Raw genomic sequence first — 17,879 nt, forward strand, 5'->3', positions numbered from 1 at the left:
AAATGTTAATGTCCAGGATAACTGTGTACCATTTAATAGATAAATCACTTTTTCACCATTCTGCAAGCAGAAAACGTGGCATCATACTAAGCAAACAAATCTCTGGCCCCGATAAAGATATTTCATATTTGTGGGATATCACCTTTTCTTTAAAACCTACTTATGATACTTCATATTCCACCTTAATACTATGTGTACATTCCTATTTTGTTCAGTTTGTAAGATGCGTTAGAAGGGAAGTATAATCCATTTCCTCTTTGCTGTGTTAGAACTCTTAAATGTGGTTGCTGCTGAGCCCGCTTGAAAACAGCAACATTATTGAATGCTAGACTAAACGTTACATAGGGAAAGGGGAAACTATGCATGACAACAGAACACTAATTTCTGCAATACGCTTTCTTAAGCTCAACAGCAAATGCCATCATTTCACCAAAAGCTACACAATCTTCATCACAGATAGATATTTCATTAATTAACGAATTAGCAATATGCTGTAACATGGGCAGTTTTCTTTTCTTTTGCTTTTCAGGTTACTGATGCACAGAGGTAGAATTAAAGTGTCATTTTGCTGCACTTACATTTGAAACAAACAAATAATATACAGCTGTCATTAACTAACAATATATGGACCGAATCAGTCTGAGGTCAACAGCAGGGAATTTCCAGCTGTCCAATCTACAGAACTGTGCGCTTTGTTAGACATTCTTTGGTGTTCTTTGCTCCTATCACATACCTTTGATTCATTGGCAGAGGATATCAAATTATACACTCAAATGTTGCTCAACCTTGTCCACCTTAGATCCAAGATAAAAGTGTGCTGAGTCCTCAGCAGAAAGTTCCTTTGCATTTATGCTAATAATGCAAAGACAGGTGGGAAAGTAAGGGGGCTTATATTTCCAAAAGACATTTGATCAGGAGTCACATGAAAAGATTATTGCAGAACATAAAAACTCATGGTGAAGGTCATAAATATATTGACCATAACAGATTGGGCAACTTTCAAAAATCAGAGTAGATAATGTTCTGTCCTGCTCCGAGACGGGGTCACCCAAACCAAAACATTAACTCTGATTTTACTCATGCTGCCAGACCGGCTGAACTTTTTCTCAGCGGTTTTTTTTGGGGGGGGTGGCGGCGGTGGTGCGTGTGTGTGTGCACGCGTGTAGATACTTTTCTGGTTGGCAAGATGTAACAAGTGGTGTGTCATAATACAATTTGTATAAATTACCTGGATGAAGGGACCAACGTTATGGTTACTAAATTTGTTGATGACATAAAGATAGGTAGGAAACTAAGTTGTGAAGAGGACATAGGACACTGAACAGGGTTATAGATGAGGGGACAAAGAAATGGCAGACGGAGTGTCATGTGGTTAAACTGAAAATAGTACATTTCGACAGTGATAATAAAGATGATTACAGAACTCTGGAGATGCAGAGACATCTGGAATGCATGATTTGCAAAAGGTGTCTAGGCTGGTACAGTAAGTAATATGGGAAGCTTGCTGAATGTTTTTGTCTATTGTGACAGAAGGTTATACAACAGTTATGCAAAGCTCTGGTCAGATCACATCTAGAGTTCTGTGTTCAGTATTGGCCTCCTAACCTAAGTAAGGATAGAATTGAATTGGAAGCAATTCAGAGAATATTTGCTAAACTAAACCCTGAAATTGGTGGAGAGATAGTAGGAACTGCCGATGCTGGAGAATCTGAGATAACAAGGTGTAGAGCTGGATGAACACAGCAGGCCAAGTAGGATCAGAGGAGCAGGAAAGCTGACGTTTCGGGTCTGGTTTCTGAAGAAGGGTCCAGACCCGAAACGTCAGCTTTCCTGCTGCTGGAATTGTTTTATGAGGAAACATTGGATAGGTTTGGAAAAACATGAAAAACTTGATTCAGACCTCTGTAAGACATGTCAGTTCATTGACATGGGTACTACCATCACATGGGGGAACACCACCTACCACGTACATGGCAGCTACTCATGTGACTCAGCCAATGTCGTCTATCTCATATGCTGCAGGCAAGGATATCCCAAGGCATGGTATTTTGACAGGATAATGCAGATGCTATGACAATGGATGAATGGACACTGAGCCACAATCGCCAGACAGAACTGTTCCCTTCCAGTTGGGGAACACTTCAGCGGTCAAGGGCATTCAGCCTCCAATCATCGGGTAAGCATCTTCCAACGTAGACTTTTAGATACACAATGACACTGGATCGCTAAGGAGGGATTGATCGCCAAGTTCCATACCCACGAAGACAACCTCAACTGTGATCCTGGGTTTACGTTGTGTTACATGTGATTCCACCAGACTGTTATATATCTGCAAAATCTTCCTTACTGTCCTGATTTGACAGCATCACCTTGATAAATTGTTATGATCTCTCAACCTTAAGTAATTTGTACAAATTTAATTACTTATTACTTTGGTTACACCCTTAGTGTGTGACTCTTATACCTACCATGTTATTCCAGTCATCTAGTTTGTCTGCAGCACCACCTTATTTTTAAATTTTTGCTATTATCTGTCTCATTTATTCAGATTATTGCTCATTCCTTTGCCGGTTATTCAGCTGTTGGCTCTTTATCACTGTCTAACACTCTTGGTCACCTGCAGAGACTTATCATCTGACGCTCCACTCACAGCAGTTGTATGATCTTTTGATCTCTCTGCCCTTGATCTCTCTGTCTATAAGCTCTGTGTTCTGTGTACTTCACTCTCACTGCACCTGATGAAGGAGCTGCACTCCTAAAGCTTGTGATTTCAAATAAACCTGTGGGACTATAACCTGGTGTCAGGTGACTTCTGGCTTTGTCCATCCCAGTTCCACACCAGTACCTCCACATCATCGTTATCTTGTTGCAATTTTAGACAGAGAATGCACCAAGAGTACTGTGGAGTTTTGGTCTCCCAATCTTACAAAGATATACTTGTCAGACATGGAATGCAGCTAAGATTCATTAGGCTGATACTGGATGTAGCAGTATCATCAAGAGATAAGACTGGACTACTGGGCCTCTATTCTTACATTTAGAAGGATGAAACGAAATCTTATGAAATGTATAAAATTCGAACAGGCCTAGACAAACTAGATGCAAGGAGGGCATTTCCCCAGTTCGAATTTCTTTATTCAGAGGGTGATGAATCTGCAGAATCACAAATGGTTGTGGAGCCAGGTCACTAAGAATATTCAAGAAAGCCACTGATACATTTTTAAGATATTTAAGACATGAATGGGTATGGAGAGAAAGCAGGAATATGGTGTCAAGATAGAAGATTGGCCATGATCATCATGAATGGTGGAGTTGGCCTGAAGGACTGAATGGCCTACTCCTGCTTCTGGTTTCTGTGTTTTGATACCCTACTCAAACATCAATTTTATTTGGCCGAACTACAGCGAAGTGCTTTTAATAACGGACAGGGTAAGGAGTCAAGCCCGAAAGCTAGCTCATCTGGAGTGGGGACTCAATCCCACATTGTTGCCACTAAGATTCACATGCTAGCCATCTAGTCAACTGAACTATCCACTCCCATGCTCAGATAATAAAGTGCTAGAAGTATTTACAGGAGCAAACAACTACATTTTAAAAAAGGGTGAAGAGAAACAAAAAATCCATATGCAAAGAAGCATATTGAGTTTAATATTATTCCTCATACTTTGAATAATCAATTTAAACAGAAAACACATGGCAGTGCTACTTCAATAACTTGCAGCTCTTCATTACATAAATTCAGAACTTTAATGGCACTTTTGGCACGTGCACATCTGAATCTTGACAAATTAAGAAAAAGAGATGTGCATCAATTACAATTACTAACCTGGGAAAGTCCAGTGCAAAGACACCTTTAATATAGTAAAATGTCCCATGCTGCTTTAAACAGGGTTATTGACAAACTAGAGATTTTGCAGAACAATATATTTGATCACTTTAGTTTGCCAACTGTTTAAAAAAATATATGAAAGCATCAAGATCATTGACTTTTTTTCTGATGAAGTGTCTAGGCCGAAACATCAGCTTTTGTGCTCCTAAGATGCTGCTTGGCATGCTGTGTTCATCCAGCTTCACACTTTGTTATCTAAGATCATTGATCTTTTAAGTCAGTAAACTTAAATATATCTCAAAAATCTTTATTGTGATGCAACTATCACTACAAAAAGAGACACATTGAATTTATCACAATTGCAATTTCATATGACTTCGCTCAAAGATGGGTCACAGCAGGGGCCGGAAAGGGAACTGGCAGGCAGTGCAGGGATCCCCTGTGGCCATTCCCTTCAACAATAAGTATACAGTTTTGGATACTGTTGGGGGGGCAAGGGGGACTTACCAGGGGAAAGCAGTGGGGCACACGTCTCTGGCACAGAGTCTGTCCCTGCTGCTCAGAAGGGAAGGGGGAAGAGGAGCAGAGCCGTAGTCATTGGGGACTCCATAGTTAGGGGGACAGATAGGAGGTTCTGTGGGGATGAGAGAGATTCACGGTTGGTGTTGTTGCCTCCCAGGTGCCAGGGTTCATGATGTCTCTGATTGTGTTTTTGGGATCCTTAAGGGGGAGGGGGAGCAGCCCCAAGTCGTGGTCCACATAGGCACCAACGACATAGGTAGGAAGAGAGATGGGGATTTAAGGCAGAAATTCAGGGAGTTAGCATGGAAACTTAGAGCTAGGACGAACAGAGTTGTTGTCTCTGGTTTGTTGCCCGTGCCACGTGCTAGTGAGGCGAGGAATAGGGAGAGAGAGGAGTTGAACACATGGCTACAGGGATGGTGCAGGGAGGGAGGGTTTTGGATTCTTGGATAATTGGGGCTCGCTCTGGGGTAGGTGGGACCTCTACAAGCAGGACAGTCTTCACCTGAACCAAAGGAGTACCAATATCCTGGGGGGGGAAATTCACTAAGGCTATTCAGGTGGGTTTAAACCAATTCAGCAGGGGGGGGGGGGGGGGTGAGAACCAAAATTGTAGTTCAAGTATAGAAAAGGTTGAGAGTAGGGAGGTCCGAAATAAAATTTCAGGGACGCAAGACGGCACCGGCAAGCAAAAAGTTGGTTTGAAGTGTGTCTACTTCAACGCCAGGAGCATCTGAAATAAGTGGGTGAACTAGCAGCATGGGTTGGTTCCTGGGACTTCGATGGTGCGGCCATTTCGGAGACATGGATAGAGCAGGGACAGGAATGGTTGTTGCAGGTTCCGGGATTTAGTTGTTTCAGTAAGAACAGAGAAGATGGTAAAAGAGGGGGGAGGTGTGGCATGGTTGGTCAAGGACAGTATTACAGTTGCAGAAAGGATGTTTGGGGACTTGTCAACTGAGGTAGTATGGGCTGAGGTTAGAAACAGGAGAGGAGAGGTCACCCTGTTGGGAGTTTTCTATACGCCTCCAAATAGTTCCAGATATGTAGAGGAAAGGATAGCAAAGATGATTCTCGATAGGAGTGAGAGAGACAGGGTAGTTGTCATGGGGGACTTCAACTTTCCAAATATTGACTGGGAGCAGTATAGTTCGAGTACTATAGATGGGTCAGTTTTTGTCCAGTGTGTGCAGGAGGGCTTCCTGACACAGTATGTAGACAGGCCAACAAGGGGCGAAGCCACATTAGATTTGGTACTGGGTAATGAGCCCGGCCAGATGTTAGATTTGGAAGTAGGTGAGCACTTTGGTGATAGCGATCACAATTCTGTTATGTTTACTTTAGTGATGGAAAGGGATAGGTGTATACCACTGGGGGAAAAGGCAATTACAATGAGATTAGGCAAGATTTAGGGATCATAGGATGGGGAAGGAAACTGCAGGGGATGGGCACATTAGAAATGTGGAGCTTATTCAAGGAAAAGCTCCTGTGTGTCCTAGATAAGTATGTATCTGTCAGGTAGGGAGGAAGCTGTAGAGCACGGGAGCTGTGGTTTACGAAGTGAGTGGAATCTCTGGCCAAGAGGAAGAAGGAGACTTGTTAGGATGAGATGTGAAGGCTCAATTAGGGTGCTTGAGGGTTACAAGGTAGCCAGGAAAGTCCTAGAGAGAGAGCTCAGAAGAGCCAGGAGGAGACATGAGAATTTGTTGGCGGATAGGATCAGGGTAAACCCTAAGGCTTTCTATAGGTATTTAAGGAATAAAAGAATGATGGGAGTAAGATTAGGGCCAATCAAGGACAGTAGTGGGAAGTTGTGTGTGGAGTCAGAGGAGATAGGGGAAGCAATAAATGAATGTTTTTCAACGGTATTCACTCTAGAAAACGACAATGTTGTCAAGGAGAATACTGAGATACAGGCTACTAGACTAGGTTGGATTGAGGTTCACAAGGAAGAGGTATTAGAAATCCTACAGAGTGTGAAAATAGATAAGTCCCCTGGGCCGGATGGGATTTATCCTAGGATCCTCTGGGAGGAGATTGCCGAGCCTTTGGCATTGATCTTTAACTCATCATTGTCTACAAGAATAGTGCCAGAAGACTGGAGGATAGCAAATGTGCTCCCCCTGTTCAAGAAGAGGAGTAGAGACGACCTTGGTAATTATAGACCAGTGAGCCTTACTTCAGTTGTTGGTAAAGTGTTGGAAAAGGTTATAAGAAATAGGATTTATAATCATTTAGAAAAGAATAAATTGATTAGGAATAGTCAGCACGGTTTTGTGAAGGGTAGGTCGTGCCTCACAAACCTTATTGAGTTCTTCGAGAAGGTGACCAAACAGGTAGATGAGAGTAAACCGGTTGATGTGGTGTATATGGATTTCAGCAAGGCTTTCGATAAGGTTCCCCACCGTAGGCTATTGTACAAAATGCGGAGGAATGGGATTGTGGGAAATATAGCAGTTTGGATCAGAAATTGGCTTGCTGAAAGAAGACAGAGGGTGGTGGTTGATTGGAAATGTTCATCCTGGAGACCAGTTACTAGTGGTGTACCGCAAGGGTTGGTGTTGGGTCCACTGCTGTTTGTCATTTTTATAAATGACCTGGATGAGGGCGTAGAGGACAGGTTAGTAAATTTACAGACGACACTAAGGTCAGTGGAGTTGTGGATAGTGACGAAGGATGTTGTAAGTTACAGAGAGACATAGATAAGCTACAGAGCTGGGCAGATAGGTGGCAAATGGAATGTAATGCGGACAAGTGAGGTGATGCACTTTGGTAGGAGTAACCGGAATGCAAAGTATTGGACTAATGGTAAGATTCTTGGTGGTGTAGATGAGCAGAGAGATCTCGGTGTCCACGTACACAGATCCTTGAAAGTTGCCACCCAGGTTGACAGGGCTGTTAAGAAGGCATACAGTGTTTTAGCTTTTATGAATAGAGGGATCGAGTTCCGGAACCAAGAGGTTATGCTGCAGCTGTACAAAACTCTGATGCGGCCGCACTTGGAGTATTGCGTACAGTTCTGGTCACCGCATTATAAAGAAGGATGCGGAAGCTTTGGAAAGGGTGCAGAGGAGATTTACTAGGATGTTGCCTGGTACGGAGGGAAGGTCTTACGAGGAAAGGCTGAGGGACTTGAGGCTGTTTTCGTTCGAGAGAAGGTTGAGAGGTGACTTAACTGAGACATATAAAATAATCAGAGGGTTAGATAGGGTGGATAGGGAGAGCATTTTTCCTAGGATGGTGACGGCGAGCACGAGGGGGCATAGCTTTAAATTGAGGTGTGAAAGATATAGGACAGATGTCGGAGGTAGTTTCTTTACTCAGAGTGTAGTAAGGGTATGGAAGGCTTTGCCTGCAACGGTAGTAGATTCGCCAAATTCAAGTACATTTAAGTCGTCACTGGACAACCATATGGACGTACATGGAATAGTGTACGTTAGATGGGTTTCAGATTGGTATGACAGGTCAGCACAACATCGAAGGCCGAAGGGCCTGTACTGTGCTGTAATGTTCTATGTTCTCTGTTCAAAGACATATTTGAAAAAGGGCTCAAATCAAGATTTAAATGTATCAAGGAACATGAAGTAAAGGCAGGAATGGAGAACAAAAGGTGGCAAACTGCAGTTGAGGTACAAATCAGCCATGATGCAGCTGAACAGCAGTACAGACTTGACATAACCTAGTTCTGTTTTTGTGATACTTTGCAGTTCATGTCTAGAAATGTTACAGAGCTGCTACAGCATGTTATCAACATCCTGGTGACAAAACTACACAGAAACACAACTGGGCAATCTAGATTCTTTTGAAAGTACTCAGGGAGGATTTTCTGAATGTTTTATGTTCAAAGACGTGCAGGTTAGGCGGATTGGCCATGCTAAATTGCCCAGTGTCCTGGGATGTACAGTGTAGGTGCAGTGTTACAGGAATGGGGTAGGGGGGCTGGGTCTGGGTGGGATGCTCTTCAGAGAGTCAGTGTGGATTCAATTAACCAAATGGCCTGCTTCCACACTGTAGGGATTCTATGAAATATATTAAACATAAATGAAGAAAACTAAAATACATGCACACAGATGTTGTGATTTTTTTTTAACAATACTATCTTAAATCCTTCATTTCTTTCATAAAATTCCAACTTTCGAGGAACAATCTGAAAAGCACTTCACAGTTTATTTTTACAGCTAAAAAGGAAAAGGTAGATCATGCACTATAGCTAATGTGAAATTTGTTTGTGTTAAGAGGTACTATTATTTAACTCATGGATATGATGGTATCTCTTCCTTTGTAAATTAAAACACCTTGATACCAATTCAACTTTGCTTGAACATTCCCACTCCTTGCAAGATAGAAGGTAGTTCACCTAATGATTCAGGCAATATTCTTCCATCACCAACACAGGAAATGACATCACCAACCCAAGGAAACCTAACCAGATAAATAGAAAGCGGGACATAACACCAGCGCTTCGTTGGAGGCTCACTGATGATGTTACCTAGAATGGTGACGAAACATCTGGAGAACCAACCTTCCAGCTCAGCGAGCAAACTCAGAACTTCAACCTGAGCTACAAATCTTCTCAAAACTCACTAATATTCTTCCCTCAGTAAGTGCCACAAAAATTGGAACCTCTGGATGTGGATGAAAGCTACATGTTTCAGAATTCTTGAATCATGGGACAGACAAGGGCAAAGTACCAAGCATATCATCGTATGAAACCAATGATTAGAAACAAGAGTGCTTCATGTCAACGTCTTGGGATTTTCTGTGAGTATGTTAATACTTCCGACGCTAAACACTACTTGCTATACAAGAGTTCAAGTACATTATTTTTAAAGTGACTGATATGAAATAGAAAACACGAACGAGGTAATTTTGAACCAAGACACTGATTAACTTTGGAGATAGGGAAACCAAAATTAGTCATACTTGAAAGGAATAACAGAAAAGTGAACCAGGCAGCAGCGAGCACATAATGTTCTACGGTAGAGATAGTAAGAACTGCTGTTGCTGAAATCAGAGATAACAGTGTGGAGCTGGACGAACACAGCAGATCAGGCAGCAGAGAAGCAGGAAAGTTGTTGTTTTGGGTCAGGACTCTTCTGATCCTTTTAGCTTTGATCAGCAAGGCACAAGAAAAGCATTCAAGCCCAAAAATGATACAGAGAGAGATTAATTCTAAAGCTAATTACTACTGAAGGGAACTTACACGATATCATATGATAACGGAAAGTTATAAAATCTTGCTGTCTGCAAGACCATCTGATGTAGGAGCAGAATTAGACTTTGTAGCCCATTGAATCTGCTTCACCACGTTAATGGCTGGTATGTTTCTCAACACTGCCTTTTCCCCATGACCCTTGATCCCCTTTATTAATAAAGAACCGATCTCTGTCTTAAATACATTCAATGACTTGCCCTACAGCCTTTTGAGGGAATGGGTTCCACAGATTAACCACCCTCAGACTGAAGAAATTTCTCATGTCAATTCTAAAAGGGTCATCTCTTCACTCTGAGGCTGAGCCCTTGGGTTCTAGTCTCTCCTAGTTACGGAAACATCTTCTCCACAGCTATTCTATCCAGGCCTCTCAGTATTCCTCAGGTATCAATAAGATTCCTCCTGATCTTTAAAATTCTAAGTACGGCAGCAAAGTCCACAATCATACATATGACAAGATGGTCATCCATGGGATCATTCTTGTATACCTCCTCTGGACCCCTTCCTTACATACAGTGCTTAAAGCTGCTCACCATATTCCAAATATGGTCTGTCCAGAGCCTCTTGTAGCCACAGCAGGAAATCTCTGCACTTGTATTCTAACCCTCCTGAAATGAATGCATACATTGTATTTGCCCTTCTACTGCCAAATGAACCTGCATATTAACCTCCAAGTCCCCTTTCCGTTTCACATTTCTGAAGCCTTTCCCCATCTAGAAAATAGTCTATGCCTCTACCCTTCCTATCAAAGTGCATAACCTCACACTTGCCCACATTGTATTCCAACTGCCACTTTTTTGCCAATTCTCCCAGCCTGTCCAAGTCCATCCGAATCCTTCTGCTTCAACCTACACTCCACCTGCGTTTGTGACATCTGTAAACGTGGTAACAATGTTCTCAGTTCCTTTGTCCAGATTGTTCGTATAGAACATGAATAGTTGTGGTCCCAACAACAACCCCTGCAGAGCTCCACTAGTCACTGCCGCCATCCAGAAAAAGATCCCTTCAAGGTTTTGGAGTAGATCTGTAACTTGAGTTGCAGGTGTTGAGGTTGGTTGGCTCGCCGAGCTGCTTTGTTGTTCCGCAGACCTTTCGTTACCGTGCTGGATAACATCTTCAGCGCAGCCTCTGATGAAGCAGTGTGTTTTCCCGCCTAGTTTTTAAATTCTGGGGTCCATTACGATGGATTGCCTCACTTCCAGGTTTCCTTCGTAGTGGAATATATACGGGGTGAAGTTCAATACGTTTATTAAGAGCCTGCTTCACAGAGTGCCATGCTTTCAGGAATTCTCGTGCTTGTCTCTGCCTACCCTGTCCCTGGATCTTGGTGTTGTCCCAGTTGTGGTTCTCCTTGTCCATGTGGATTGAGATGAGTGAGTATTGGTGGTATCTTTTTGTAGCCAGTTGATGTTCATGTACTCTTGTTGTTAGTTTCCTTCCTGTTTGTCCGATGCGGTGTTTCTTGCAGTCTCTGCAGGGGATCTTGTAGATGACATTGATCCTGTCCACGGTGGGGAGTGGGTCTTTTAGTTTGGGTGAGCACTTGTCGTATAGTTGACGTGGGTTTGTGTGCCACTCTGATGCCCAGCTGTCGAAGAAGTCTTGTGGCAAGTTCCGACATGTTCCTGATGTAGGGTAGGGTGATGAGTGTGTTGAGACGTATAGAATCTTTTTGATGCTGTTCCTGCAGGCATCTCCTGACTCAGTTCTTTGGATATCCATTATTCTTGAACACTTGGAAGAGGTATTCCTCCTGCTCTTGGCGTAGCTCCATGTTACTGCAGTGTGTTGTTGCCATTTTAAATATTGTTCGCACACAGCTTCGTTTGTCTGAGTTGCGATGGTTACTATTGAAGTTCAATACCTGGTCTGTGTGAGAGACATTATGGTGTACTTTTGTTTGCGGTTCCCCACTTGTCTTGCGCTCTATAATGACATCCAGGAATGGGAGTTGTTTGTTCTTCTCCTCCTCCTTCTCCTCTCTGGTGAATTTTACTCCGGTGAGGGTGTTGTTTATGAGTTTGTGTGTCTCTTCTAATTTGGTCCATTTAATAATGACAAATGTGTCCTCTACACAGCAATCCCTTCTTCCTCACTCTGTGCCTTCTGCCAATCAGCCAATTCTCTCTATATGACAGTATTTTATCCTTAACACTGTGGGCTCATCTTATTTAACAGCCTCCAGTGCAGCACCTTGTCAAAGACCTTCTGGAAATCCAAATAGGTCACATCAACCAACTTTTCTTTGTCTAACTTGCTCGTTACCATCTCAAAAGAATTGTAATAAATTTGTCAGGCATGATTCCCCCACCTTGGTAACATTGTGGTGACTCAGCCCTATTTCACCATGCACTCTAGCATTGAAAAGATCAAAGTAATAGGAAGGCAAAGGTGTATGAGAGCAGCAACAGATATTACAAAGATAAGAGAGACACCAGATAGAAGAGGTTCTTCATCAACAAACTTTGTACTTGTTCGGCAGCTTTAATGTACTAAAATGTCAAAAAGCATTCCACAGAAAAGTCAGCAAACAAAGTTTTACAGGCAGTCACCTACAGAGAATACGAGATCAGTAACAAAAAGTTTGGTCAATGATAAAGTTTTAAATAATATTCTAAAAGAAAGAGAGAACACGATTTCAACTTAAAGGGCAACAGCAGGACTAAAGAAAACATGGACACAGATGAATGATAACAGAATATCAATGGTAGAAACAGATGCCATGAAGAAAACCATGCATCTTGTGAATAATGAACAAGACAGTTTAAATAACAAAATGTAGAGCTGGATGAAAACAGCAGGCTATGCGGCACCAGAGGAGCAAGAAAATTGACGTCTCGGCTCTAGGCCCTTCTTCAGAAATAGGGGATGGGAAGGAGACTCTGAAATAAATAGGGAGGGGGAGGCAATGATGGACGGTTGATAGAGGAGCAGACACAGAGAGAAGACGTACAGGTCAAGGAGGCAGGGATGGCACCAGTAAAGGTGAGTGTAGGTAGGGAGTTGGGAATGGGGGTCGGTCAGTTGAGTGAAGATGGATTATCAACGCGTCATCCTCCGCCACTTCCGCCTCTGCAATCTGACCCCACTACCAAGAATATATTTCCCTCCCCACCCTTATCTGCCTTCTGGAGGGACCGCTCTCTCCACGGCTCCCTCATCCACACCACTCCCCTCCAGCCCCACCAGCCTGGCACCTTTCCCTGCAACCACAGGAAGTGCTACACCTGCCCCCTCACCCCAATCCCAGGCCCCAAGAAAATCTTCCACATCAAACAGATGTCCACCTGCAATTCTGCTAATGTGGTATATTGTATCTGCCGTTCCCAATGTGGCCTCCTCTCCATCGGGGAAACCAAGCGGAGGTTTGGAGACCGCTTTGTGGAACACCTATGCTCAGTTCATGATAAACGACTGCGCCTCCCAGTCGCAAACCACTTCAACTCTCCCCCTACCCCCCCCCCCCCCCCCCCCCCCGCCACTCCTTGGACGACATGTCCATTCTAGGCCTCCTCCAGTGCCACAACAATGTCACCAGAAGTCTGCAGGAACAGCACCTCATATTTCACTTGGGAACCCTGCAGCCCAATGGTATCAATGTGGACGTCACAGGCTTCAAAATCTCTCTGACCCCGACCTGTTTCCAAGATCAGCTCAGCTCATCCCCACTAACCTTTTCCATCTTTTCTCCCGCCTATCTGCTCCTCCCACCTCACTGACCAATCCCCACCCTCACTTCCTACCTCCCAGCCTCATCCCTGCCTCCTTGACCTGTCTGTCTTCTCTCCACCTATCTTCTCCTCTACCCACCTTTCATCATCACCTCCCCCTCAATTTATTTCAGAGTCCCCCTACCCCTTCCCCATTTCTGAAAAAGGGTGGAATCTCAAAATGTCAGCTTTCCTGCTCCTCTGATGCTGTCTGGCCTGCTGTGTTCATCCAGCTCTACACCTTGTTATCGCAGACTCCAGCATCGGCAGTTCCGACTATCTCCAAGACAATTTAAATGCTCTCTTATGTACTTTTCTTTGCATCTTTTTCTGACTAAAAAACATTTCATGAATTCATCAAACATTGTTCATTAAGAGCAAGAATCTTAAAATAAAAAATGCTGCCAATGTCGATGGATATCAATCTGAGAAATACCACATTGCTGTTTTAAACAGGAGCACATATACAAAAAAAGGCAGCTCAATTAACATAAGCAATGGGAGCTGAATCAGACCATATAGCCAAGAGCTTGCTGTGCCGTCCATCATAGCTGATCTGCATAAATGACAACTTTTTGAACTATAACCTTATCCCCTCACTCCCTCAATGTGCAAGAGTCATAAAACTGTCCATAATTCATACAACACTAAGTCACACAGCCCCCAGGGCACAGAATGCCAAAGTGAATTATTCTTATTTCACAAAGTTCCAAATATCTGACTACTATTTAGTCTCTTTCTTCCCAAGAAAGATGTATAATCCCCCCCCCCCCCTTACGTAAAGTCTCCCACCTGTCTGGTCCTTCCATCCCACTGACCAATCCCCACCCTCATTTCCCACCTCCCAGCCTCATCCCTGCCTCCTTGACCTGTGTGTCTTCTCTCCACCTATGTTCTCCTCTACCCACCTTTCATCATCGCCTCCCCCTCAATTTATTTCAGAGTCCCCCTAACCCCTCCCCCATTTCTGAAAAAGGGTGGAATCCCATAAGGTGGTCTTTTCGAGTGAGCAGTAAAGACTCGGGATTCTCATCTTGAAAGGTTTCGCGAAATCATCTTGCAACAAAAGCTAAATCGACCTATATGTCGCAGTACAGTACTTAAGTGACATAAAATTTTCACCCTTTGACTTCCTCGACATGACCCATCAAAATATCCCACAGATAAATAAACACTGTTAGTATCAGTGAACATTCTTTGATCCAATGGAACCCGTCTCAAAAAGCTTGGTTGAACATCACATCGCCAGTGTTGACAGATCCCTCTCCCTTGAGCTTGTTGCTCATTTGCAGCATTTTCTGGTTGAGATTGAAGCAGCCAACTGTCTACTAACGGACGGGCTGTGTCTGCATTTACCTTCAACTGCCCAGCGGTCAGCCAGCTGTGTTCCAGTGCGTCCGAGGCCCCTCTCCCCACTCACAGGCCTGTCCCCCTCCCCGTTTACCTGCTGACCCCGGATTAATTAAAGCGCACTCTGGGCCAGGCACCTTTCATCGAAGTAGCGGACCAACAGCCAAACGATGAGTGGCAGGTTGTCCCTCTCGTTGTAAGTAGGCAGCAACACCGAGTACTTGTCACCTCCCCGCTGCCACCGCCGTTGCTCCGCACCCTCCCCGCTTGCCATGTTGGACGCTCCGCTCCGACAGGAAGTCAGTGCCACACCTCCAACCAATCCTCCAGCAACCATAGGAGGGCTTAAAGTGTCCGGGCTGACAGCCTCAACCGGACAAGGAGCGAACACATGGCTTTACGACAAAATTTCAACACGGCAACTGGAACAATTACCCAAGTCTCGTAAACTTACAGCGGTACTAATGGAAATAAAATAAATTATTAGCTTGTTTATTGACAAAACAGTGACTTGAATTCCCTTTGTCCACCGAGAACCCTGCACTGATCAGTGTTTTCAGCTACTCGAGTGTCTCTGCTTCCCATTAATTTGAAATAATCGCACTTTAGACTCACAATGTCGGATCTTAAAGCGAATTCTTTTTCAGCCGCATTAAAGATCGATATATTCCAATCAGTGACAATGCATTTTTGCTGATTGTGGTAATCGTTGCTGTTAGCTTTTGGTTCACTTTCAGGGAATTCTGATCCTAGAACAATAAAGACCCTGTTGCAACCATCAATAAAGAAGAAACAGCAAAGCGAACTGAGCGGATCCTTTTTTTACCAGCATCAGCTGTCTTATTCAGTTTTTATTTTAAATACCTCAAGACGGTCTATGGGTTAGAATGACTCCATTGACGAATGAATGAGTGAGCGTATGGGCTAGGGGCACGGGGAGGGGTGAACTGTTAATCACCGAGATGCACTATGGATTAAACAATGTAACAATTCTGAAGTATCAGGGTTGGTAGCGCGGATGTAACCCAAATCTCCAGATTAGTGTTCGCCCGTGCATTGATCCATCAGGAGTTATATTCACATAACAATTAGCTCCTCGCTCTTTTTGAATAATTTAATAATCACTCTATGCTTGTTCACAGGAACAAGATTTTCTGTCTACGCTAAGCAGCTAAGATAATCACTTCCAGCAGCAACAGCACTGGGTGAAGGACGTGCAATTAGTCGGGCAAGGAAATAAAGAATATATATCTGCATTCAATTTACTGCACTAAAACAGGGAATGGTTCACATAGATTCACGTTTCTTAGGTTAGGGTGTGGTAAGTTGTATCCAGAATATTCTTTTACCTACGTCTATCTTGTTTATTTCAACTATTTTCTGCAGCAACAAGTTCCACATTCTAAACCCTCTCACTTTACAAATTATCCTGAATTTGTCGTCATATTTGTGGCCGACTACGTTATTTCTGGTCCTTACTTTTGAACTTGACCATAGTGACAAAATCTTTACTATATCGAACGCACTATAATTTTAAAAATCACCTACTTGGTCATAAAGGAAAAGCTTTTCTTGAGTAAACAGGCACAGCCAGTTCAGTCTTTGCTGACAGCTGCAAGTTTCCAGTCTTTGTACTATACAGGTAAATATTTTGTTGCACTTTCTCAATAAGCTTCGATAAGCTTTTATTAAATGGAGTCCCTGAGCTGTAAATGGTAAGTGTCGTTTTAATACATTTTTCAGCACCTCAGAACATAGAATGACATCAAACTGACTCTTAGGACCTTGATATAAATTGGATCCCAAGCTGAAGGGTAAAGAATGAAACGAGATGCTAATCCTTTTCTTGATAATATGTCTATTTGTAGAATATGATATTAGATTTATCTGCCTTCCACCCAACTACACTCCATTTTCCAGCAGTCTATATTTAACTGTGCTGTCGGATGTTTTGCTATTTAAGGATGTTATTACACACGCTGGCAGCAGGTGGGATTTAAACCTGGGTATTCGTGGCTCAGAGGTGGGCACAATACTACTACACAGCAAGATTCTTAAAGATGTGCTAGGTATTTTTTATTTGATCTGTTCAGATATATTTTGAGACATTGCTGAAACAAGTGGGGGTCCAACCCAGGTTCCCTGGTTTCGAGATAAAAATATTACCACCGTGCCATAAGAGTCCTATAGGTGCTCTAGCTAGTTAATTAGACAATACCCTTCACCTTTTATAGCTTCATAACATAATTAACATATTGTTAACAAATTCCCCTTTTACCTTTAAACAAAACAACTACAGCACACAAAATAATCATGAAACAAGGAATAAGACAATTTTCATAGTTTGACAGCTAATTACACATAGAATGCATCCCTCTTCTAGGACCTCCCAACAATTTCTTCAAGCAAGCATTCCTTTCTGTTAAAAAATAGGTGACTTGCATTGACCAATTTTATTTTAGGGATCTCTTTCCGCACTAACATTATTTTATGCAGGCAAGGTCAATCCTTGCATTTTCTAAGCCACATTCTTTTTTGAATGGAAGCTATCTCATGGGGAATAGTTAAAGGAAAAGCATTCAATAGACAAACTCTTCACAGAATGCCTTTATATATTGGTATTTCCTCAAAATATTTGAGAAGTATAACCCCATATCTATTGCTTCCTCTAGAACTATTTTTTCTACTACTAAGGCACTTTTAGCTACCCTTTGGCCTCCTCAAACAAGGGACAACCTTTTAACCTCACTGCGAAGCCTCTTCCAGGGATGCCTAACCTGAAGAAGTTACCCTCCTCTCTCTGGACAAACCTCAGGGGATCTCTCTCCCACTAAAACTCTCTTGTTCTCTCCACCTATCTTCTCCTCTATTCATCTTTGATCTGCCTCCCCCTCTCTCCCTATTTATTTCAGAACCCTCTCCCCCTCCCCCTTTTCTGATGAAGGATCTAGGCCCGAAATGTCAGCTTTTGTACTCCTAAGGTGCTGCTTGGCCTGCTGTGTTCATCCAGCTCCACGCTTTGTTATCTCGGATTCTCCAGCATCTGCAGCTCCCATTATCTCTGATATAACATTTTCCATTTTCACTCACCAAGAATATTGAAGATTGGCATGCAAAGCGTCACTAAAAAGGGCTGATTTTATATCCCCTGTCATTGAAGGCTAGAACCCTAGTATACACTTCTTTGAATTTAATTTCCTTAATGTTTGACTTGTCCTCAGTGCTTACTTACTCATAACTTATTTAATCATAATAC

The 17,879-nt window shown here is 42.9% G+C and overlaps 1 protein-coding gene across 1 annotated transcript in view; it reads right to left on the minus strand.

The window, feature by feature from the left end:
- The window catches only part of dpm1 (dolichyl-phosphate mannosyltransferase subunit 1, catalytic), a 93,584-nt gene extending 78,653 nt beyond the window's left edge, over positions 1-14,931 (minus strand). The window contains exon 1 of the mRNA XM_048550244.2: positions 14,761-14,931. Within this exon, the coding sequence (XP_048406201.1) occupies positions 14,761-14,897 (137 nt within the window). The 5' untranslated portion in view covers positions 14,898-14,931. The remainder of the gene's footprint in view (positions 1-14,760) is intronic.
- Positions 14,932-17,879: the final 2,948 nt, after the last annotated feature.

Source organism: Stegostoma tigrinum, chromosome 19 (assembly GCF_030684315.1).
Source record: "Stegostoma tigrinum isolate sSteTig4 chromosome 19, sSteTig4.hap1, whole genome shotgun sequence".
Taxonomy (NCBI): Eukaryota; Metazoa; Chordata; class Chondrichthyes; order Orectolobiformes; family Stegostomatidae; genus Stegostoma; species Stegostoma tigrinum.